The sequence below is a fragment of the Somniosus microcephalus genome, chromosome 6 (genome assembly GCF_052327205.1).
Source record: "Somniosus microcephalus isolate GS21.2 chromosome 6, FLI_Smic_1.0, whole genome shotgun sequence".
In the NCBI taxonomy this organism is placed as follows: Eukaryota; Metazoa; Chordata; class Chondrichthyes; order Squaliformes; family Somniosidae; genus Somniosus; species Somniosus microcephalus.
Window position 1 is genome coordinate 223,788,925 of NC_140992.1, and position 25,899 is coordinate 223,814,823.

The 25,899-nt window shown below is 46.1% G+C and overlaps 1 protein-coding gene across 2 annotated transcripts in view; it reads right to left on the minus strand.

Annotated features, from left to right (window-relative positions):
* Nucleotides 1-25,899, minus strand: part of adcy7 (adenylate cyclase 7) — a 223,696-nt gene that overhangs the window by 93,925 nt on the left and 103,872 nt on the right. For both annotated transcript variants that reach the window (XM_085991468.1, XM_085991467.1), the window contains exon 2: nucleotides 1,146-1,705. In XM_085991468.1, coding sequence (XP_085847594.1) covers nucleotides 1,146-1,319 — 174 coding nt within the window. In that variant the 5' untranslated portion in view covers nucleotides 1,320-1,705. The remainder of the gene's footprint in view (nucleotides 1-1,145; nucleotides 1,706-25,899) is intronic.

The window sequence follows — 25,899 nt, forward strand, 5'->3', positions numbered from 1 at the left end:
TATCAAAGTGCCTCAAACAGCCATCTCTGGTCTCAGAGCAAACAGCAATCTCTCCGCTTTCCCACCCCCACCCCAAACCACCCTCATCCCAAACAATACTGTTAACTCAAAAAAATGTATACATTTTTATGGGCTTATGTTATTTTATAAATATTATTACTTATAGTTTATTCACATCATCTGCGTGAAAAAGAAAATGGTGCTCCCAAAAGAATGTGAAGAAAATGTGAGTAATTTGACAGATAAGTTTAGTGGTAATTGGTCATTTGTGAATGGTAGCTTTGAAAAAGATTCATATATTTGATTGCTCAATTTTGTGCTGGATATTTATTCCTCATAAGTAATTATTTAGGTAAATCATGATTTTTATTTGCCCAACAGATGTTCTGAAGCTTTGGTAGGATGACAATTTTGAGGTGTAACACCTCAAGAGGCCAGACTGTCAGTTATTGTGGTGCCAGCTTCTGTCTAATATAAAGATAAATAGATAGATGATCAGTCGTGAAAATTCTGAATTTTAAAATATTAATTTTGTATCTGTAATTCCCTCTAGAGTTTTCAGGGTTTTTTTTTTTAAATACGGCGGACATTCAAATTCAAAGTGGTTGGAATCAGTTTAATCATTCTCAGCCAAACCAGCATTTACTGCCCATCCCTAGTTTCTGTTGAAGAGGTGGTGGTGGGCCTTCATCGTGAACCACTACAGTCCATGTGGTGAAGGTACTCCTATAATGCTGTTAGGAAGGGAGTTCCAGGATTTTGACCAGTGATGTTGAAGGAACGGCGATATATGTCCAAGTCAGGATGGCGCATGACTTGGCAGGGGACTTGGAGGTGATAGTGTTCCTATGCATCTGGCAGACGGGGGGGAGGCCATAATATCAAAACTTGCTCCAACCCCTTTCCCCAAAATGATACAATAACTGAACCACATACTTTAGAAAACTTCAGAATTTGGTGGTTTTAAAATACGTTTGGTCATTGTCATATAATTAATTGACCCATTCTTGTATCTTCTGATCTAAACTTTAAGCCAAGTTTGTACTGAAAAATAACATTGGAAAACAGCATACTTTTACTTTACTTACAAAGAATATCAATAATTTGGTGTGTAAAAGCGCAAAACATTTCAGACTAACACTTACCAGTTCTATGGAAAAGAAAAGAGCAATCAGAGCTATACAGGCCCCGGTAATAATCAGTAGGAAGAGGACAGCAAGTGGAAGTTGCTGGCTCATACAGCAGTAAGTCTCATAGAGCGAGTCTGTACTTTTACGAGCTTCGTTTTCATTAATAAAGTACTTCCCCCTGGATGGCATTGTTAGAATTCCAAATTTTCCTTTATAAGGTAAGATGTTGGAAGTTCAAAGCTTAGAGCATGGCTACTAAGGGTTTCCTGTTAAAACAGTTTTTTACTTCCTTTCTGGCTAAAAAGCACTGTTCTTGGATCAGTCCCATTCTGTGCCTGGCGTTCTCTTTCCAACTCAAATAGAGTGTAAAGGGTCACGGGGGTGGATGTCACTCTTCCCAGTCTGTTCTGATGCTTCGACCCACCGTGTGCTTCTCATCAATTTTGCTGAGCATAATTCTCGAGTTTGAAAGATTGTCTTGTTTCCAGTGCTTCTGAATTATCATTACCAAATAAATTATGTTCTTTATAACATCCAGGAATAGATACTTAATATTTCCTCCAGTGGCATCAGTCCTACAAGGAGTCCAATAAGAGAGAAAGGGATTAAATTGAACACTTTACATGTTTGACATTCCACACTCTGTGCTTTCGGCAAACTGCTATTCAACCTTTTCTTTGTTAATTGTTCATTTACTATGCCTTTGTCTATTGAATACCTCCCCCGCATTTCACATATAAATAAGTAACTACCTTCCCTTCTGGGTTCTATTTACTCTGAAAACACAAAACAATTTCAATAATCTACAAATAAAAAATTAAAATAGTACCTCATCTGTAATAAATGTAGTAATAACTGAACTTAGCTTTAAGTTGCATTAAAAACATCACGAACATCTCCTTCCCATTCTTCCTAATATAGCAACTCAAAAAAAAATCACAATGACAAATATCATTTGTATTTTTAAATTTCACTGATCTTAAACGCTACCTACAGTTGTGGTTTGTTTCTGCTGTTTTAAATGGCACAGCACATTTAGAAAGGCTTGCTTTCTATACAGACATTTACACTGATTCAGCAATGTTGCACTAATATCCCAATTTAGAACACCAATTCTAACATTTATACAAAGACTACTTCACAAAAATAATGTGCGGAAAAATTGAGATCGAAGTGTTTTTCTCCCCCCAAGGTATGACAGAATTGTTTATTCTAACATCTTAAAGTAAGGTTAAAGATTAAAATGTGTCTTCATGCTTTGCTTTTTTGGAGGGCAGAGACTGGAAGAAGCGTATGTTAATGCTTACAGCTTTTATTACCGCAGTTCCATGGTGACAGCAAAGTTTAGAGAACAATGACTGTTTAGAGTTGAGGGATATATTTAAGGAGCTATGACCAACAGTTTATGAATGGATGTTTCAATGAACTCCTTTCAGCACTCAGGAGACTGTGGTATTATAACTGTAGCACGAAGAATAGGATTCCTGAAAAAAGCACCATTAGTGACGGATAACATAGTCACAGCGTTTTCACTACTAAAATACCATCACCATGGCAGTCTCTGGCCCTTCTTCATGGGGAAGAATATGCCACGACAATACTTGCACCAGAGCCAGAATAACATCAAAAGTAGTTAATTTAACCACACTGTACATACAGCTGTATTAATTATTTAAGATTATAGAGGAACTACTCACACAATAGATCAATCTGTATATAACAGAAGGAATTCAAGCTTTACTTCACTACAGGGAATAAAGAATGCTGAATTTTAAGTACTGAAAATGGAATTTGACCTACAAGTGAGAACTGAATAGCTTGAATGGGAAACTGCAATTTGTGTAGACACCCAGTACAATATACACGTTTTCTTTATACCACAAGAATATGTAAAATATATTTAAACAAAATTAATACTATTTAAACATATGTGGCTACTTACTATTATCTCACCTACATGGTTATTTAAAAGTTATTCCATATCCAGGAGATGATCACCTGACCAGAACAACTTTCCTACCAGTTAGTGGCACAAAATAACAGCAGTGTGCAGACTCTGTCAATGGGTGCATAGATGTAACCACAGCAACTGGCATCAGAATAACCATAGTTATGCTTCCTGTGGTATGAGAAGCATATTAGCACGGACAGTGTATCAATTAAATACACTGCTGAAGGGTCTTGGGGAAGGGGTAATTTTAACCTAGCCAGGCGGGTAACGGGCGACTTTGGGTCAGATGCCCATTTTACACCCCGCCCAATTTGACTCTCCATTGACCTGAACCCGCCTGTTTTCCACTCAGCAGGTTATGTCTGGAGTCCCTCAAGGATCTATCCTTGGCCCCCTCCTATTTCTCATCTACGTGTTGCCCCTTGGTGACATCATCCGAAAACACGATTCCACATGTACGCTGATGACATCCAGCTCTACCTCACCACCACCTCGCTCGACCTCTCCATTGCATCTGATTTGTCAGGCTGCTTGTCCGACATCCAACTGGATGAGCAGAAATTTCCTCCAATTAAATATTGGGAACTCCGAACCCATCACAAACTCTGTTCCCTAGCCACTGTCTGAGGCTGAACCAGACTGTTCGCAACCTTGGCATGCTATTTGACCCCGAGCTGAAATTCTGACCACATAGCCTCTCCATCGCCAAGACTGCCTACTTTTATCTCCATAACATCACCCATCTCCACCCCAACTCAGCTCATCTGCTGATCAAACCCATGTCTTTGTAACCTCCAGACTCGCCTATTCCCATGGTCTCTTGGCTGGCCTACCACTTTGCACCCTCCGTAAATGAGCTGATCCAAAACTCCGCTGCCCATATCCTAACTCAGACCAAGTACCATTTCACCCATCACCCCTGTGCTCAGAGACCTACATTGGCTCCCAGTCCAGCAATGCCTCAATTCTAAAATTCTCATCCTTGTTTTCTAATCCCTCCATGACCTTGACCAGCCCCATCTCTGTGACCTCCTCCAGCTGTCCGAGATCTCTACGCTCCTCCAATTCTGGCCTCTTGCGCATCCCTGATTTTCATCGCTCCACCATTGGCGACCATACCTTCAGCTGCCAAGACCATAAGCTCTGGAATGCTCTCCCTAAGCCTCTCCACCTCTCTCTCCTCCTTTAAAACCAACCTCTTTGGCCAAGCTTTTGGTCATCTGTCCTAATATCTCCTTATGTGGCTCGGTGTTTGATAATCGTACCTGTGAAGCACCTTGGGACGTTTTACTATTTTAAAGGCACTATATAAATGCAAGTTATTGTTGTTAGGTTGAAATAATCCCTTCTGTGTCTGAAAGCATTCCATCATCATAGCAGTACTTTACTTGCAGTTTGCTCAATGCACGTAAAAATGCAACCATAGTGGAATCAAAACTTATTAAAAAGCTAGTTTATTAAAAAATTTGTAACAATATATTAAACTATAATACACATTCTGCATAAACAGAATACTGCATAGGGAGTTGTTAAATATACTTGTTCCACTTGTGAAGGTAGCCTGCATAACTCATAACTCACAGCTACTTCCTTCACAGTATTTTTAATACTGACTCATGAACTCATGAGGTGATTTCACCTCTCTACCAATTTGCCATATCAGAAACCCTGAGATGATTACAAAAGTTACAAATTGGGGCAAGCACATTTTAATGATCTTTCAAAAGCCAGTTTAAATTTGTAGCCCTGCAAGTTATTAGGATGGTTACTGTTTCAAATATATAAATTTGTCTTTAATTGCAGCTTTAGCAGAAACAGGAACATGCTTTCCATTTCAGCTGTGTTTTCAGCAGCCTTCCTCAAACTGCAAAATATGGAACTGAAGTGCAGAACATATCCGTTTTCTCCCTTTGTTCGTGGGGAAGTCAGTGTCCTATTTTAAAATAGGAGTCACACAGCTTGAAATTCAACCAAACTCAATTGCAAACTATTAAAATGTACTGTTTTGGAGTGATGAGTGATAGTTGTTCAGATTACAATGCTTGTAGAAGAGACCCCACAGTTGAATGCTGCAAATATCAGAGTGCAGTATAAATTTTATCCACAAACTTCATAATTCACATGTGTAGCTTAAAATTATTTCATAAACATGGAATTGCTTTAAAAAGGATAAAAGTAAAACGCTCCGCTCAATTCTTTCATTTAAAGAGCACAGATGTGAAGTGGCCCAAGTGCAGAAATCTGTTTTAGACAACCCAAGTGAAACGGCTTGCTTTTCAACAACATTGCCCCAGTTTTCTCTCCTGTTCCGCTTGAAACATGTCTAACTGGAATATAGTTCTGTAGGAGCTGGCAGCTCCCCAATGTCTTACCTAGGTGGCCAGGCATCAGTGAGTTTAATTAATAAAAGGTTATATGGTCTACAGGAAAGATAGGGAAAATGGCAAAGGGGGAGGAGTAGCCTTAGTGATTAAGGAGGAAATCACTGCAATGATGAGAGAGGATTTAAAGAGATGTAAGTAGCCAGTGGAGACCTTATGGGTTGAATTAAGGAAGTAGGAAAGGATCCAAGACTGTAGTGGAAGCTGTGTATAGGCCCCCTGGTAGCAGCTCTGAAGTGCTAGATTGTATAAATGCAGAGATTAGACAAGTGCGTAGCAAAGGCAGAGTGGTTTTAATGGGGGATTTTAACTTCCATATAGATTAGGAAAAGCAGACTAGCAACTGTCAGAAAGGTAATGAATTTCTTGAGTGTGTCTGGGATAGTTTTCTACAACAATGGGCTGTAATTTGCAGCCCCTACGGGTATGTACGTGGTATGTATGCACACGTCAGGGACGTGCAAGTTCTGAGTTTAGGCATGCGCTAAAACCCGGAACTTGCAATCTGTCAAGATTCTTCTTAACAGATCGTACGAATCCCCAGGAAAAGGGGATTCGCGGGCAGAGAGTTGCGCTATTTACCCAACTTCTGCCCAGCAAATGCCCGTGAAATTCTTACACCTGGTAAAAGCAGTTGTAAGGCCTTGAGCATGAATTTTTGTCATTCATTGGGCCGGCCCACATGATCCCTGGGGCGCTTGCGATCCACCTGTGTCCCTGGGATACGTGGACCTCTGCCCGTGGGTACGCAGGGAGGCCCAGGACCATGAGTCTGCGTACCTCCCGGACCACCAGGTAGGCGCGGATTTTATTTGCGGATCGGAGGTATTTCCCCGCGGGGAATAAATAAATTCAGGGCCAATATGTCCTAGAGGCAACAAGGGAGCAAGCCATATTAGATTTAGTAATGAGTAATAAGCCAGATTTAGTTAACAGCCTAACTGTGCGTGAACATTTATCAAATAAAGATCATAACATGATCGAGTTCAACATAACGTTTGAAAGGGAGAAACGCAAACAGCTACTAAGATTCTAGATTTAGGTAAGGCCGACTTCAACGGGATGAGGCAGAGACTGTCCACAGTAAACTGGGTAAAATGATAGAAAATCAGTGGAAGATGTTTAAAAAAGAATTTGAATGTGATACAGAACCAGTTTATACCCCTGAGGGGATAGAGCTCAACTTGCCAAAAAAAACAGCCATGGACAATTAAAAAGGTAAGGGACAGCATAAAACTAAAGGAAAGGACATACAAAAATGCAAAGAATAGCACAGATCCTGGCAAATGGGAAAGACACAAAGAACAGCAAAGGGTCACAAAACAGATAGCAAGAGCTACAAAAAGGGAGCATGAAAAGAAACTTGCAAGAGATATCAAAATCAATATGAAGAATTTTTACAGTTACATTAGGAAAAAGAGGGTGGTCAGGAGCAATGTTCATGGAATCATAGATATTTACAGCCCAGAAGGAGGCCATTCGGCCCATCTTGACCATGCCGGTCGACAAAGAGCTATCCACCCTAATCCCACTTTCCAGCACTTGGTCCGTATCCTTGTAGGTTATGTCATTTCAAGTGAATATCCAAGTACTTTTTAAATGTGATGAGGGTTTCTGCCTCTACCACCCTTTCAGGCAGTGAGTTCCAGACCCCCACCACCCTCTGGGTGAAAACATTTCTCCTCAAATCTCCTTTAAAGCTCCGACCAATTACTTTAAATATATGCTCCCTGGTTATTGACCTCTCTGCTAAGGGAAATAGGTCCTTCTTATCCACTCTATCTAGGCCCCTCATAACTTTATACACCTCAATTAGGTCCCCCCTCAGCCTCCTCTGTTCCAAAGAAAACAACCCCAGCCTATCCAATCTTTCCTCATAGCTAAAATTCCCCAGCCCAGGCAACATCCTCGTAAATTTCCTCTGCACCCTCTCTAGTGCAATCACATCCTTCCTGTAATGTGGTGACCAGAACTGCACGCAGTACTCTAGCTGCAGCCTAACTAGTGTTTTATACAGTTAAAGCATAACCTCCCTGCTCTTATATTCTATGCCTTGGCTAATAAAGGCAAGTATCCCGTATGCCTTCTTAACCAACTTATCTACCTGTCCTGCTACCTTCAGGGATCTGCACTCCAAGGTCCCTCTGATCTTCTGCACTTCTCAGTGTCCTACCATTTATAGTGTATTCCCTTGCCTTGTTAGCCCTCCGCAAATGCATTACCTCACACTTCTCCAGATTGAATTCCATTTGCCACTGTTCTGCCCACCTGACCAGTCCATTGATATCTTCCTGCAGTCTGCAGCTTTCTTCTTCATCATCAACCACACGGCCAATTTTTGTATCATCTGCAAACTTCTTAATCATACTTCAAACATTCAAGTCCAAATCATTGATATATACCACAAAAAGCAAAGGACCTAGTACTGAACCCTGCGGAACCCCACTGGAAACAGCCTTCCAGTCACAAAAATGCCCTTCGACCATTACCCTTTGTTTCCTGCCTCTGAGCCAATTTTGGATCCAACATGCCACTTTGCCTTGGATCCCATGGGCTTTTACTTATCAAAAGCCTTGCTAAAATCTATATAGACTACATCAAACCCTCATCGACCCTCCTTGTTACCTCCTCAAAAAATTCAATCAAGTTAGTCAGACACGACCTTCCCTTAACAAATCCATGCTGACTGTCCCCGATTAATCCGTGTCTTTCTAAATGAAGATTTATCCTGTCCCTCAGAAATTTTTCCAATAATTTTCCCACCACCGGCGTTAGGCTGACTGGCCTGTAATTACTTGGTCTATCCCTTTTTCCCTTTTTAAACAATGGTACCATGTTAGCAGTCCTCCAGCACCACACCTGTAGCCAGAGAGGATTGGAAAATGATGGTCAGAGCCTGTTATTTCTTCTCTTACTTCTCTTAACAATCTGGGATACATTTCATCTGGACCTGGGGATTTATCCACTTTAATGTTGGCCCCTTAAAAACAGAAAGTGGTGCGCGCCGCCATTCCATTTCCACCATTCCTCCTGTCCGACAATCTTCAGCCCAACGCCCAGGCCTGCTCACCAGCCGCTCCTCCTTCCGTGACCTTCTCGCCAACCGCCCCTCCTCGGGGCTCCTTCCGTGACCTTCTGCACCTGGTCTTCCCTGATGGTCACCCCTACCAGGTACTAACCAGGCCTGGCTCTGCTTAGCTTCCAAGCCTTGCCAGTGACCCTGTCCCTAGTCCCAGGAACAGGGACAGGAACAGGAAATGGCGGACATGTTGAATAATGACTTTGCGTCAGTATTTACAGTAGAAGAGGAGGATAGCATGCTGGAAATTCCAAAGAAACTAAAATTGAATTGGGGATAGGGACTCAATAAAATTAACGTAAATAAAATAACAGTAATGAAGAAAATAATGGCACTAAAGAGTGGCAAATCCCCAGGGCCAGATGGTTTCCCTCCCAGGGTTTTAAAGGAAATATGTGAGCACATTGCAGATGCCCTAACTATAATCTTCCAAAGTTCTCTAGATTCAGGAACCATCCCTTTAGATTGGAAAATTGCGCATGTCACTCCGCTATTTAAGAATGGCAAGAGAGGGAAACCAGAGAATTATAGATGTTAGCCTAACATCTGATGTCAGGAAATTGCTAGAGTCTATAATTAAGAATAGGGTGACTGAACACCTTGAAAATTTTCAGTTGATCAGAGAGAGCCAGCATGGATTTATGAAAGGTAGATCATGCCTGATGAACCTGATTGAATTTTTTGAAGAGGTGACTAAAGTAGTGGACAGGGGAATGTCTATGGATGTTATTTATGTGGACTTCCGGAAGGCATTTGATAAAGTCCCACATAAGAAACTGTTAACTAAGGTAGAAGCCCTTCGGAATTGAGGGCAAATTATTGACCTTGTTGGGAAATTGGCTGAGCGGCAGGAGACAGAGAGTAGGGATAATGGGTAGGTACTCAAATTGACAGGATATGACTAGTGGTGTCCTGCAGGGATCCGTGTTGGGGCCTCAACTATTCACAATATTTATTAACGACTTAGATAATGGCATAGAAAGTCATATATCCAAATGTGCTGAGAACATAAAGAAAGGCGGGATTGTAGGCAGTGTAGATGAAAGCATAAAATTACAAAGGAATCTTGATAGATTAAGTGAATGGGCAAAACAGTGGCAAATGGATTTCAATGTAAACAAATGTGAAGACATCCACTTTGGACCTAAAAAGGACAGAACAGGATACTTTCTAAATGGTGAAAAGCTAAAAACAGTGGATGTCCAAAGAGACTTGGGGGTCCAGGTACATAGATTAAAATGTAATGAACAGGTACAGAAAATAACCAAAATGGTTAATGGAATTCTGGCCTTTATATCTAGAGGACTAGAGTACAAAGGGGTAGAAGTTCTGCTGCAGCTATACAAAACCCTAGTTAGACCACACCTGGAGTACTGTGAGCAGTTCTGAGCACCACACCTTAGGAAAGATATATTGGCCTTGGAGGGAGTGCAGCATAGGTTTACCAGAATGATACCCGGACTTCAAGGGTTAAGTTACGATGAGAGATTACACAAATTAGGGTTGTATTCCCTAAAATTTAGACGGTTAAGGAGTGATCTGATCAAAGTTTTCAGGATATTAAGGGGAACAGATAGGGTAGATAAAGAGAAACTATTTCCATTGGTTAGGGATTCTAGGACAAGGGGACATAGTCTAAAAATTAGAGCCAGACCTTTCAGGAGTGAAATTAGGAAACACTTCTATATACAAAGGGTGGTAGAAGTTTGGAACTTTCTTCCGCAAACGACAATTGATGCTAGATCAATTGTTCATTTTAAATCGGAGATTGATAACCTTTTGTTAACCGAAGGTATTAAGGGATATGGGCCAAAGTCGGGTATATGGAGTTAGATCGCAGATCAGCCATGATCTCATTGAATGGTGGAACAGGCTTGAGGGGCTGAATGGCCTACTCCTGTTACAATGTTCCTAAATGTTGGCAGGCTATTCACCCAAAGGGCATCACAGCTGTTCTAATACTGCTCTCAGCTAATGTCCATATATGCACACTTTACAGTAGTAGTCAGTCAATAGCGATCAGGAGGACACAAATAATCTCCCAGAGATGTCGGGAACATAGGGTCTAATGAGAGGGAGGAATTGAATGAAATCAGTATTTGTAGGGAAATGGTGTTAGGGAAATTGATGGGATTGAAGGCCGATAAATCCCAAGGGCCTTATAATCTACATCCTAGGGTACTTAAGGAAGTGGCCCGAGAAATAGTAGATGCATTGCTGGTCATCTTCCAAAATTCTATAGACTCTGGAACAGTTCCCATGGATTGGAGGATAGCTAATGTAACCCCACTATTTAAAAAGGATGGTAGAGAGAAAACGGGGAATTATAGTAAGCTTGACATCGGTAGTGGGGAAAATGCTAGAGTCCATTATAAAAGATGTTGTGGCGACACGCCACCACTGGACATAATCCGCTCACGGCGGCACGGACAGTTTAAGCAGACGCCCCCAGCCGGGGGCCCTTTCCTCCAGCAACTTGTTTCCCGCAGGGACAGGCTGCCGGGAGCACTTCCTGTCTGGGGAGTATTTAAGTGGATGCGCGGGCTTTTCCAGTTCTCTTCGCCATGAGGTAGAATAAAAGCAGTTGTGTTTTACTAGCTCTGGTCTCGACTCCCACGTTTGCCGCGGTATCTCAACACTGGTGACCCCGACGCTCAGGACGAATCCTAAGCTAGCATGGCGGATACAAACGCAGCCATGGTTAAGCTACCGGACTTTTGGGAGAACCTGGCCGAAGCCTGGTTTGTTCAAGCTGAGTCCAGATTCCGGCTGAAACACATTACAGTCGACGCCACAAAGTATGACTACCTCGTCTCCTCTCTCACCTACGCCACAGTCCCCAAGGTTTGGGCAGCGCTGCAGGATCCACCACCGGAAGGCAAGTACGAACATCTGAAGGCTGCGCTCCTTAAAAAATTTCAAACGCCCTCTTACCAGCGCAACTGCCAACTTCTTGACCTCCCCGGCCTTGGTGACGCTTCACCCTCGGATCTGCTTTCCCACATGCTGTCCCTCTCAGACGACAAAAACACCGGCGCCCTCTTTCGCACGCTTTTCATTCGGCAGCTCCCCGCCAGCATCCGCCCGCTCATTGTGGAGTCTGGCTCCACGGACCTGAATGACATAGCCGAAAAGGCCGACCGGCTGTCCGGTCGCGACGTCGCGCCCGACCTCACGGCAACGACCACGCGGTCTTCCCGGCCCACTAGGCCCGACCGCCCTACCACTCCGGGTCACTGCTACTACCACACCCGTTTTGGCACTAGGGCCCAACGCTGCACGCCACCGTGTACTTTCAAACCCCCCCCCCCGCACCGGCCCCCGCGATGGCCGCGGGGCAAAAGGGGCCTCTACTGTACGTCACCGATGACAGAACCAACCGCCGATTTCTGTGCGACACAGGGGCCCAGCACAGCATCACCCCCGCCTCCGCCCTCGAAATCCAACGCGGCACACGGGGTATCACGCTGGCCGCAGCCAATGGCTCTGACATTCGCACATATGGCACCCGCATGGTCACGCTCGACCTCGCGGGCCGCCGCTACCGTTGGGAGTTCCTCACAGCCAAGGTCCTCTGCCCACTCATCGGCGCCGACTTCCTACGCGCCCACAGCCTCCTTGTCAACATTCCGAGGCACCGCCTCGTCGACATCAACACTATGGCCCCCATCCCCGGCGCATTCACCCCGGCCCGTTCGGCCGGCCTGACGACTACTGCCTCGCCAGAGCCACGGACGACTACTCGGCACTCCTAGCCGAGTTTCCCGCCCTCACTAACCCGACCTTTTCGGCCAAAGCCGCCAAACACGGTGTGGAGCACTATATCCCCACCACCGGCCCCCCAGTTTCTGCCCACGCCCGCAGACTCAACCCGGCCAAGCTGGAAATCGCGCGGGCCGAGTTCACCACCATGGAACAACTCGGCATCATCCGCCACTCCAGCAGCCCTTGGGCCTCGCCCCTCCACATCGCCCCCAAGCCCGGCGGAGGCTGGCGCCCTTGCGGGGACTACCGCCGCCTCAACCCCCAACCGATACCCGGTGCCACACATCCAGGACTTCTCAGCCCGACTGGCCGGACGAACCGTCTTTTCCAAGGTCGACCTGGTGCGCGGTTACCACCAAGTCCCCATACACCCCGCGGACATCCCCAAAACGGCCGTCATCACCCCATTCGGCCTGTTCGAGTTCCTGAGGATGCCCTTCGGCCTCAAGAATGCAGCCCAGGCTTTCCAGTGCCTTATGGACTCAGTCCTCCGGGACCTGACCTTCCTATTCGTCTATCTAGACGACATTCTCGTGGCCAGCTCCTCCAAACAGAAACACCTCGAACACCTTTGCACCCTGTTCGGGCGCATAGCCCAACACGGGCTCATCCTCAGCCCGGCGAAGTGCCAATTCGGCCTAACCGAGATCGATTTTCTCGGTCACCACATCACCCCTGCTGGGGCCGTCCCCCTGCCCAACAAGGTGCAGGCCGTCCAGCAATTCCCCCGCCCCACAACCATCAAGGGCCTCCAGGAGTTCCTCGGGATGGTGAACTTCTACAACAGGTTCATCCCCAGAGCTGCAGCCCTCATGAAGCCCCTATACGACTCCCTCCGAGGTAAATCCAGCAAGATGGACGTAGCCTGGACCACTGACACGTCAGCCGCCTTCGACGCCACCAAAAACGCGCTCGCCGACGCCACCCTGCTCGCGCACCCGAGGGCCGATGCCCGGGTCGCGCTCACCACCGACGCCTCCGACCACGCGGTCGGCGCCGTGTTCGAGCAGTGGGTCAATGGCGCGTGGCAGCCACTTGCCTTCTACAGCCGCCAACTGCGCCCCCCGGAGGTCAAATACTCCACTTTCGACCGCGAGCTTCTCGCGCTCCACCTGTCGGTCCGCCACTTCAGGTTCCTCCTGGAAGGCCGCCCCTTCACCGCGTACGTGGACCACAAGCCGCTCACATACGCGATGGCCAAGCACATCGAACCCTGGTCCGCTAGGCAGCAACGCCACCTCGCGGCCGTGTCCGAGTTTACTACGGACATCCAGCACGTCTCCGGTAGAGACAACGTTGTCGCCGACTGCCTTTCCCGTCCCGCCATCTGCGCGAATCACCTCGCGGTCGACTACGCGCAACTAGCAGCGGCCCAGCTCACGGACCCAGACCTCCTCTCGGCGGCTACCAGCCTGCCAGGGCTACGCCTAGCCCAGGTCGCGCACGGGCCCGAAGCCACGGCAGTCACTTGCGACGTCTCACTCGGCCAACCCAGGCCGGTCGTCCCTGCAACCTGGCGCCGCCGCCTCTTCGACGCGCTCCACGGGCTCTCCCACCCGGGTTCCCGCACATCCGCCAAACTCCTCTCCCAGCGCTTCGTCTGGCGCGGCCTCAGCAGAGATGTTCGGACTTGGGCCACCTCCTGCCTCGCCTGCCAACGGGCTAAGGTACAGCTGCACACAAAAGCACCCCATGGAGACTTCGAGGTACCCAGCCACCGCTTCGACCACGTACGCGTCGACATAGTCGGTCCTCTGCCGCCATCGCGAGGCCAAACTTATCTCCTCACGATGGTCGACCGCTACACACGCTGGCCTGAGGCAGTGCCGCTGACCTCCACCACCACAGCCGACATCGCCAGGGCATTCGTTAACACCTGGGTTGCGAGGTTCGGCGTACCGGCCGACATAACCTCCGACAGAGGCGCCCAGTTCACCTCCGAACTCTGGACGGCCACAGCACGCAACCTCGGGGTGCCGCTCCACCGAACCACGGCGTACCACCCGCGGGCCAACGGGCTTTGTGAACGCTTCCACAGGTCACTCAAGGCCTCACTCCGCGCCGGCCTGCAGGACAGTACTTGGACTGACCGCCTACCGTGGGTGCTACTAGGCCTACGCACCGCGGTCAAGGAGGACCTCCAGTCCTCGGCAGCGGAGTTAGTCTACGGACAACCGCTGCACGTCCCAGGCGAATTCCTTCCGGAGGCTACCACGCCTTGGTTGGCCGAACAGCAGCGGCTCAACTCTTTCTCTTCCGCTCAGCAGTTCGCCCCACTTCCGGTCAACCGACACGGCGAACTCGCACCTCACGTCCAGCCAAATATACAGCAGGCGCGCTTTGTCTTCGTGCGACACGACGCGCACCGCGGGCCCCTGCGACCCCCGTACGACGGTACTACAAACCGGGGACAAGGTCTTCAAGCTGCGACTCGGCGACAGGGTCGACACAGGCTCCATCGACCGGCTCAAACCAGCACACACAGAACCAGGGGAACAGGTCCCCGTGGCCCGGCCTCCAGCTAGAGGCCGTCCCGCCAGCAAGCCAGCACAGCCGGCGGCGAACCGCCCGGCCCCACCAACTAGACCGGCGACCACTCAGAGCCGCTGCGGCAGAACCATCAGACCACCGTCACGACTCGTCCACTCCTCCTAAGCGGATTCTGGGGAGAGCTCTGTGGCGACACGCCACCACTGGACATAATCCGCTCACGGCGGCACGAACAGTTTAAGCAGACGCCCCCAGCCGGGGGCCCTTTCCTCCAGCAACTTGTTTCCCGCAGGGACAGGCTGCCGGGAGCACTTCCTGTCTGGGGAGTATTTAAGTGGATGCGCGGGCTTTTCCAGTTCTCTTTGCCATGAGGTAGAATAAAAGCAGTTGTGTTTTACTAGCTCTGGTCTCGACTCCCACGTTTGCCGCGGTATCTCAACAATGTAATAGCAGAGCACTTGGAAAACAGTGACAGGATCGGACAAAGTCAATATGGATTTACAAAAGGTAAATCGTGCTTAACTAATCTACTGGAATTTTTTGAGGATGTAACTGGTAGAATAGATAAGGAGAACCAGTGGATGTGGTGCATTTCGACTTTCAGAAGGCTTTCGATAAGGTCCCGCATAAGAGATTGGCGTGCAAAGTTAAAGCACATGGGATTGGGGTTAAGGTACTGTCTTGGATAGAGAACTAGTTGGCAGTCAGGAAGCAAAGAGTTGGAATAAATGGGTCTTTTTCCAAGTGGCAGGCAGTAACTAGTGGGGTACCGCAGGGATCGGTGCTAGGACCCCAGCTATTCACAAGATGTATCAATGATCTAGATGAGGGAACTAGATGTAATATCTCCAAGTTTGCAGACGACACAAAGCTGGGTGGCGTGTATGCTGTGAGGAGGATGCAGAGAAACTTCAGTATGATTTGGAAAGGTTGGGTGATTGGGCAGATGCATGGCAACTGCAGTATAATGTGGATAAATGCGAGGTTATCCACTTCGGTGGCAAAAACAGGAAGACAGATTATTATCTGAACAGCAATAGATTGTGGAAGTGCAACGAGATCTGGGTGTCCTTGTGCACCAGTCGCTGAAGGTAAGCATGCAGGTGCAGCAGGCGGTTAGGAAGGCAAATGGTATGTTGGCCTTCATAGCGAGAGGATTCGAATACAGGCGCAAGGATGTCTTGTTGCAGTTGTACATGGCCTTGGTGAGACCACACCTTGAGTATTGTGTGCAGTTTTGTTCACCTTATCTGAGGAAGGATGTTCTTGCCATGGAGAGAGTGCAGCGAAGATTCACCAGACTGATACCTGGGATGGCAGGAATGACATATGAGGAGAGATTGGGTCGATTAGGCTTATATTCGCTAGAGTTTAGAAGAATGAGAGGGGATCTCATTGAAACTTATAAAATTCTAACAGGGCTAGACAGACTAGATGCAGGAAGGATGTTCCCGATGGCGGGGGAGTCCAGAACCAGGGGTCACAGTCTAAGGATAAGGGGTAAGTCCTTTAGGACTGAGATGAGGAGGAATTTCTTCACCCAGAGTGGTGAACCTGTGGAATTCTCTGCCATACAGGGTAGTTGAGGCCAAGTCATTAAATATATTCAAGAAGGATTTGGATATATTTCTTGAGGCTAAAGGGATCAAGGGATATGGGGAGAAAGCAGGGACAGGATCCTGAATTTGGATGATCAGCCATGATCTCATAAATGGCGTAGCGGGCTCGAGGGGCCGAATGGCCTACTCCTGCTTCTATCTTCTATGTTTCTATGAGGAGCCAGAATGCTGACTTCTCTTCTTTACTTTCACAACTCCTGTGGAAGTGTACTTCAGCATGACTTGTGCCTTTAGCAAAGGAGTGGTGCAAATTGGGGGACAAATGTTAAAAAGCAAATTTATCACTTGGATATATAAACGGATCTCTGCACTTAGAATTGCTCACACTTGTGCTCTTAAAATGGGCAAGGATACTGAAGCTAAGTGCAGTGCCCTTCCTCCACCACCCCACCCCGCACCTTGGCTAAGATCAGGTAATACAGGACACAGAACGATAAACGGTTAACTAAACAAGTAACCTATTCTTAAAAGTTGTTAAAACTACCACTGGTACAGATATTGAGTGCTGCTACATTTGCTAGCATTTTGGCTTCACTTAGATAACCATCCAAATCAACTAAACAAACATTTCATACATTCCACTGTACGTCATCAGGCAAACATGCATGTTAAACGTTTTCTGGTGAGATGCACTGCAGTAAGAAAAAACACTCCTATACCAAAGATTTTTATCTATTTGAAGAGACATGTGATCTTAGTGGTCTCACCTATGGCTCAACATGTACTTGTCACTTCTGTTCGCCACAAGATCTCTGTAAAAACCTGTTTACAAATAAAATTGTTTGTTATGCCGTTTACAAGTGCAATGTTAATTTGACTAAATTTGTACCTTAATGTAAATATGTTACAGTCCAAAATCTATCTGAAAGAAAAAGCACACATTCCTAGCAAGTTTATTTTCCTCTTGTCAACTACCTTCCATATGTAAGCAAACTCATTCAACTGCTATTTCTGCTTAAACGTGCAAACATTTCTATCCAAGTCTTGGAAACTGCTGTTTTTGTACTATTAAAGGGTTAATTGAACATTGCTAAAAGTGTGGATAAGCATGCTTGTTATGCAGGATTTTTACTGGTTTCAGGGCTTACGGTAAAACATGCTTTATGACGTCTCCATAGCAGGCCATCCAATGCAGCAGCAGGATCAATCATATCATGCCCCAACAGTGCTAAGAAGCCTTTTAAACCTCTGTAATAGGGGAAGATTACATAGAAACATAGAAGATAGGAGCAGGAGTAGGCCATTCGGCCCCTCGAGCCTGCTCCGCCATTCAATGCGATCATGGCTGATCATCCAAATTCAGTACCCTGTCCCTGCTTTCTCCCCATACCCCTTGATCCCTTTAGCCTTAAGAAATATATCCAACTCCTTCTTGAATATATTTAATGTATTGGCCTCTACTGCCTTCTGTGGTAGAGAATTCTACAGGTTCACCACTCTCTGGGTGAAGAAATTCCTCCTCATCTTGATCCTAAATGGCTTACCCCTTATCCTTAGACTGTGACCCCTGGTTCTGGACTCCCCGACCATCGGGAACATCCTTCCTGCATCTAGTCTGTCCAGTCCTGTCAGAATTTTATAAGTTTCAATGAGATCCCCTCTCATTCATCTAAACTCCAGCGAGTACAAGCCCAATCGACCCAATCTCTCCTCATAAGTCATTCCTGCCATCCCAGGTATCAGCCTGGTGAATCTTCGCTGAACTCCTTCCATGGCAAGAACATCCTTCCTCAGATAAGGCGACCAAAACTGCACACAATACTCAAGGTGTGGTCTCACCAAGGCCCTGTACAACTGCAGCAAGACATCCTTGTTCCTGTACTCAAACCCTCTCGCTACGAAGGCCAACATGCCATTTGCCTTCTTAACCGCCTGCTGCGCCTGTATGCTTATCTTCAACGACTGGTGCACAAGGACACCCAGGTCTCGTTGCACTTCCCCTTCTCCCAATCTATTACCATTCAGATAATAATCTGCCTTCCTGTTTTTGCCACCAAAGTGGATAACCTCGAATTTATCCACGTTATATTGCATCTGCCATGCTTTTGCCCAATCACCCAACCTGTCCAAATCATCCTGGAGTTTCTCGGCATCCTCCTCACAGCACACACGCCCACCCAGCTTTGTCATCTGCAAATTTGGAGATATTACATCTAGTTCCCTTGTCTAGATCATTAATATATATTGTGAATAGCTGGGGCCCAAGGACCGATCCCTGCGGTACCCCACTAGTCACTGCTTGCCACTCGGAAAAAGACCCATTTATTCCAACTCTTTGCTTTCTGTCCGCCAACCAGTTCTCTATCCAAGTCAATACCTTGCCCCCAATCCCATGTGCCTTAACTTTACACGCTAATCTCTTATGCGGGACCTTATCAAAAGCCTTCTGAAAGTCCAAGTACACCACATCCACTGGTTCTCCCTTATCTATTTTACCAGTTACATCCTCAAAAAATTCCAGTAGATTAGTCAAGCACGATTTACCTTTTGTAAATCCATGTTGACTTTGTCTGATCCCGTCACTGTTTTCCAAGTGCTCTGCTATTACATCTTTTATAATGGACTCTAGCATTTTCCCCATATTTGGATTGCAGGTTTAAGAAATGGGACAGCTCTACCTTGGATTAGTGCCTGGTGCACCAGTCTTTCTTGCTGTACCAATGATTCAACAACTAATTCCTTGCCACTTTCAAATATTTGTTCCGCCATGGCTGTTTCTCTACCTCCATAGGGAGGCTTCTTTATCGTGAAAAATTATGCAGGAGACAGTCACGTTTGAGACACCCTGGGGAGCCTGTACTTCGTCAAGACTGATTAGTCGAGGCAGCTGAGATGGCTGCTTCGAGATCACAATGGCATGATCGATAATCATTCTACTTGTAGCAAGAGCATCACCATACTTGTGCTCTGCTCCTACGTGACAACAACGATCACACTTCAAAAAGTGTAGTAGTGCTTTGGGGCATCCTGAGGTCATGAAAGGCGCTATATAAATGCAAGTCTTTCTTTTTTTTCCCTTTATAGTTCTTGGAAAGATGCTATAAGTCGCAGCTCCAGAGAATACTCCCGGTAACCCAAGAACCTTCCTTTAACTCAGTCTGCCTCTTCAAATAAGAATGGCATAGATGATCATCTTAAAATGAAGGCACCTTGTTTCAGGAAAGCAGGCATTATTGTATGCTGGTAGCTTTATAGCAGCTGTACTTTTATGGAATAAAAGCTCTTACAATTCATACAGGCACTGCACAGCACTGCGCACAGGGGCCCAAACAACAACAACTTGTATTTATATAGCACCTTTAACGTAGTAAAACATCCCAAGGCACTGCACAGGAGTATTTTAAGACAAAAAATTTGACACCGATCCACATAAGGATAAATTAGGGCAGGTGACCAAAAGCTTGGTCAAAGAGGTAGGTTTTAAGGAGCATCTTAAAAGGAGGAAAGAGAGATAAGTGAGGCGGACAGGTTTAAGCAGGGAATTCCAGAGCTTAGGGCCTAGGCAACAGCCACCAAAAGTTGAGCGATTATAATCAGGGATCCTCAAGAGGGCAGAATTAGAGGAGCGCAGATATCTCTGGGGGGGGGGGGGTTGTGGGGGGGTTGTGGGGCTGAAGGAGATTACAGAGATAGGAAGGGACGAGGCCATGGAGGGATTTGAAAACGAGGATGAGAATTTTGAAATCGAGGCGCTTCTTAACCGGGAGCCAATGTAGGTTAGCGAGCACAGGGGTGATGGGCGAACGGGACTTCGTGCGAGTTAGGACACGGGCAGCCGAGTTTTGTATGACCAAGTTTGCGTAGGGTGGAATGTGGGAGGCCAGCCAGGAGTGCGTTGAAATAGTCAAATCTAGAGGTAACAAAGGCATAGATGAGGGTTTCGGCAGCGGATGAGCTGAGGCAAGGGCGGAGATGGGTGATGTTACGGAGGTGGAAGTAGGCGGTCTTTGTTATGCTGCGGCTGTGTGGTCGGAAGTTCATTTCAGGGTCAAATATGACACCAAGGTTGCTAACAGTGTGGTTCAGCCTCAGACAGATGTTAGGGAGAGGGATGGAGTCAGTGGCTAGGGAACGGGGTTTGTGGCGTGGACCAAAAACAATGGTTTCAGTTTCCCCAATATTTAATTGGAGAAAATTTTTGCTCATCCAGAACTGGATGCAGACAATTTAGAGACTGTGGTGGGGTTCACAGAAGAAGTGGTGAGGTAGAGCTGAGTGTCATCAACATACATGTGGAAATTGACGCTATAACATGATGAGAAATAGGAGGGGGTCAAGGATAGATCCTTGGGGGACACCAGAGGTAATGATGCGGGAGCGGGAAGAGAAGCCGTTGTAGGTAATTCTCTGGTTACGATTAGATAGATAAGAATGGAACCAGGCCAGTGCAGTCCCACCCAGCTGGACGACGGTGGAGAGGCGCTGGAGAAGGACGGAGTGGTCAACCGTGTCAAAGGCTGCAGACAAGTCAAGAAGGACGAGGAGGGATAGTTTACCTTTGTCACAGTCACAAAGGATGTCATTTGTGACTTTGATGAGAACTGTTTTGATACTGTGGCAACATGATACAATCGCTGACCCCCTGATCTCTTGGAAAACCTGCAGATTATGCCGCCCCACCCTGCTATTGTTGCTGACCTTGGCAAAAGTAATGAAGTTTAGACTTTGCTCAATAATGCACCTGGAGACAAAATACTCCACAAGATGCGAATTTCTATGGTTGTCTGAGGTGTTCATTTGTTCATTAAATTGGGGTTATTACATGCAATGACAAACATCAGTGTTTAAGGTTGACTGCCCATTCAATATTGATGAATGGCTGTTTGATCTAAAGTGATTGTAGCCATCTATTACCTTTTTGTTTCTGTATACTTCAAAGAAGGTTGGTTTATATTTCTAAGAGACGCCTGTTTTACCTGGGGAGCAGGAGACAGTCAGTTTCAATCCAGCAGCCGGTAGCCAATGAGCTCTCTGTATTTCCAAAGTTTCAGGCCAGCAAGCAGAACAACTAAGCTGGATTCCAAACGGTAGCCTGTTCTACAGGGTAAGAAGATAGTCTATATTTTACAGTCTATGTTTGAAGAGAAAGCGAGTGCCATCTTTATTATGTTATCAAGGTGAGGAGAGAAAGATGTACTTCACCGTTATGACAGGTGAATGAATAGTAAACAGTGTATATGTAAATAAGACCACTTGTTTGTTCAAACCCTGAGCCTCAGTCTGTGATAGAATTACAGGTAGACTACCCTTTATCCGAACTTCCGAAAACCGAAACCCTCTAAAAACCGAAGGTTTTTTCGTTCAGCGTAAGTCGTGCGCACGACTTACGCTGAGCAGAGGGTCAGCGTAAGTCGTGCGCATGACCCCCCGCCGACCCCCGCCGGCCCCGACCCCCGCCGGCCCCCGCTGAGCGTCAGCGTAAGTCGTGCGCACGACCCCCCCGCGTACCCCCGCCGACCCCCCCGCCGAAAGTCGGGGGGGGGCGGCGGGGGTGTCGACGGGGGGTCGTGCACACAACTTACGCTGCGCGTCAGCGTAAGTCGTGCGCACGACCCCCCCGCGGACCCCCGCCGACCCACCTTCCGAAATCCCAAATTCTCTGAAAACCGAAACACGGCTGGTCCTGAGGTTTTCGGATAAAGGATAGTCTACCTGTACTTTGAAGTGCAGTGACTGGTGTTGTTTAGGCACAAAACCATACAAACATACAAATGAGACGAACGATGAGTTGATCTTTTTTGTGGTGTTGTTGGTTGAGTATTGGGTTAGGTTCGTAGGAGAACTCCTTGCTCTTCTTCAAAATAGCAGCACGGGATCTTTAACAATGACCGGAACAAGTAGACGAGGTTTCAGTTTAATGTCTCACCCAGAGGCCAGCACTCGAGTGTCAGCCCGGATTATGTGCTGAAGTTATGGAGTAGGACTTGAACGTATAGCCTAACTCGGAGGCAAGAGTGTGGCCAACGGAGCTAAACTGATACATCCAGCACAAATAAATATTGGCCTGGCATTTCCGCTAGGCTGCTCTGTTTACTTCAGTACAATTTGATTGAAATCTGCCAAACTAGTGCAAACGTTAATGGAATTTCAAGCACAAATTACGTACAGCGAGTTGCTGCGATATTTTGCGCCTGTTTAATCGCGCTAGAAGCTGGCCATGTCCACAGATCACCATTGCGTGTTTCTGCCAATTTTGCTCGTTTGCAGGCCTTCGAGGAGACTCTGAAAACTAAGCTTTTTTTAGGCCAGGACACGAATAGGCTTGGTTTAAATAATTTTTAAAATAATTTATTAAGAAACTGACTACTGTACACCAATATAACTAGCCATTGTTTCTGTATAGTTTTTTTTAAAGTCATTTTCAGCTATTTAAAATCAGTTTACTCACAGGTGCTGGAATGGACACATTAAAAATGCTTATTTTTTGTGATAAAGCCATTTTCAGCTGTATTAATCCAACTGCACCAAGTTACAGCTCTTAAATATATCACAGTATAGGAATGTCTAGTTCCTATCCAAAGACTGAGGTCCACTCAGGCGATCAAACAAAACGAAGTTTAATGGAAACTAACAGGTTTACACAAGTAACTACAGGAGAACATCAAGTGTAGGTCTGCTCAGTTTGGAGGCTTCATGAGGACTGCTAGGGCGGTCCCGTGGTTAACGTCATGACGTCATCACGTTCTTCCCGCCAGTGGAGGATCACGTGATGAACGGCGTGACATCATCGCGTTTACCCGCGCTGTTAAAGTAATCACGCTCTGTACAAGTAAACAGTATAAATAAAGATACAGACTCAGGCTGTAGCTAACATGTTGTTAAAGGGAATTATATACAAACGATCTGAGTCCTTTAGTGGCTCCGCCACAACAGAATATTTTTTAAAGCAAAAAAATTTTTTTTTTTTTTTTTATTACGTTCTTAAACGTTGCCCAATTGCGCTGGTTCATGGCCAATTTTACGTTCAACGATATGCCAATAAGTTTTAGCGGAAAGAGGAAAAAAACTTTTCAAAACTAGTGCAATTTGCACCCAGATTGCCGACTGCACCCAAAGCGGAAACTCCAGGCCATGGTATTTATCCTGTACACTCAGAAAGCAGCATTCTCTATGTTGATTATACCAAGATAATCAAATCGCCATCTCTCGCTGCTGTATCTCCACTTCTGATGCCTGATGAATGGTCGATACATATTCAGTTTTCTATCATTAAAGCAAAAGAACTTGCATTTATGTAACGTTACATCAAATTCGCAGAACTGTAAAGTTCTTCAAAACCAGTGCTGTTGTTTGTAGGCAAACACAGCAACTAGTTAGGCAAAGCAAGGACCCTTAAATGGCAAATGAGGTGAATGAGCAGTTAATTTGTTACATTTTGGTGGCAATGGGTGAGGGAGAATGTTATCCCAGACCCTGCTCTTCAATTAGTGCCATGGAATCTTGAGTGTCCAGCTCAACAGGCAGGTGGGGCCTTTGTTTAGCGTCTCATCTGAAAGACGGCACTTCCGACTAACATTTGCATACTGAATTATCATTGGCCCACAGGCATCTGTAAGGAATACCTATTATATTCACATGTGATCACATGCTGAGTTGTCATTGGCCTGCAGGCATCTGTAAGGACTGCTATTGTTTTGGAGGACCCAGGGTCCTGACTCCATCTTGTCCACACGGTGCTGCACTGCTGTGAGTCAGATCAGACCTGATGCTTCATTAAAAGAGTTTAAACTGTAATACTCCGTTGTCCTGCAATTTATTATTTTTGTACAAAGTGTGCAAAACAAGACATGGTGTCAGAACAGGGATTTGAAATGGACATTGTGGGAGCTCCCTTACCTCTAATGAATTGGGAATCTTTGAACTTACATAAGAATGGTGCAAGTTCAAGCAACACGTGGAGTTAATGTTCTCGGTCTGTTGAAAAGCATAGAGGAAGAAGAAAGATGCAGCTACCTACTCCTATGGATCGGAGAAAAAGGGAGAGACATTTTTAACACATGGTCTCTCACCGCGGATGAAGCAAAGGTACTGAAAAGTTATTTTGACCATTTTGAAGCATATGTGATGCCCAAGACAAATACGATATTCGCTAGGTACAAGTTTCAGGAGAAAGTACAAGGAGCTAGTGAGTCGTTTGAACAGTTCGTGACTGAGTTAAAACTGAAGGAGATCCGAGCAGAAACAGAGAAAGATGCACAACTCACACTGCTGAGCAAAGTCATACACTAAGGATGGCCTGAGGAAAGGAGGAAATGCCCTCAGAGCATATCTGAATTCTGGAACCACAGAGACGAAATGTCACAAATTAACGGAATCATCTTCAAAGGGGAGAAAATCATCATTCCTACCAGTCTCAGAGAAGAGGTGTTGACAAAAATTCATGCTGGACATATGGGCACGGAAAAATGCAAACAAAGAGCACGTGACATTATGTTATGGCCCGGAATGTGCAAACACATTGAGGACATTGTCAGAAAATGTTCCATTTGTCTAGAACGCCGCCCATCAAATGTCAAAGAGCCCGTGATACCTCACCGTATCCCAGACGGGCTCTGGCAGGTCGTCGGCTGCAAGCAAGTGCATGCAAAATGTGTACAGAGACAGCAACACCAAAAGAGATACTGTGACAGGTCAGCTAGACTACTGCCGCCGCTGCACAATGGAGAATCCGTCAGAATCCAGGAGCATGACTACTGGAAGCCAGCAGTCGTCATCCAACCAGCTGACACTGAGCGATCGTATCACGTCCGCACCCCAGAAGGACAGGTGTACTGCCACAATCGCAGACACCTCCTGAACACCAAGGAACAACACCGTCATTCCGACGAGAGGTCAAGCCTAGAGTTATCCTTGACTTGTGAACTGTCAAAGGGTGTAGGCGGATCGCTGCCCTAAAAAAAAAACTGTACATCGTCATTGAAACGTTGAGATGTTTTCAGTGCTAGTTAAATGTTGAGTTTACTTATATGTTGATGCTACTGAGAACATTATGTAGAAGAAAGGTTCAGAAGTAATGCATAACATTTTTCTTTTAAAAGGGGATGTAACATTTGCATACTGAATTATCATTGGCCCGCAGGCATCTGTAAGGAATACCTATTATATTCACGTGATCACATGCTGAGTTGTCATTGGCCTGCAGACATCTGTAAGGACTGCTATTGTGTTGGAGGACCCAGGGTCCTGACTCCATCTTGTCCACACGGTGCTGTACTGCTGTGAGTCAGATCAGACCTGATGCTTCATTAAAAGAGTTTAAACTGTAATACTCCGTTGTCCTGCAATTTATTATTTTTGTACAGTGTGCAAAACAAGACACCGACCATGCAAAAGTAGCGAATTGACAGCCTAGATTGTATGCTCAAATCCTGAAATGTGGCCTGAACCCACAACCTTTGAACCCAAGGCTTAAACTACTACTAGCTGAACTAAACTGACACACAGAAAAACACAAACCAGAATATTTATTGATGTAGTCCAACTG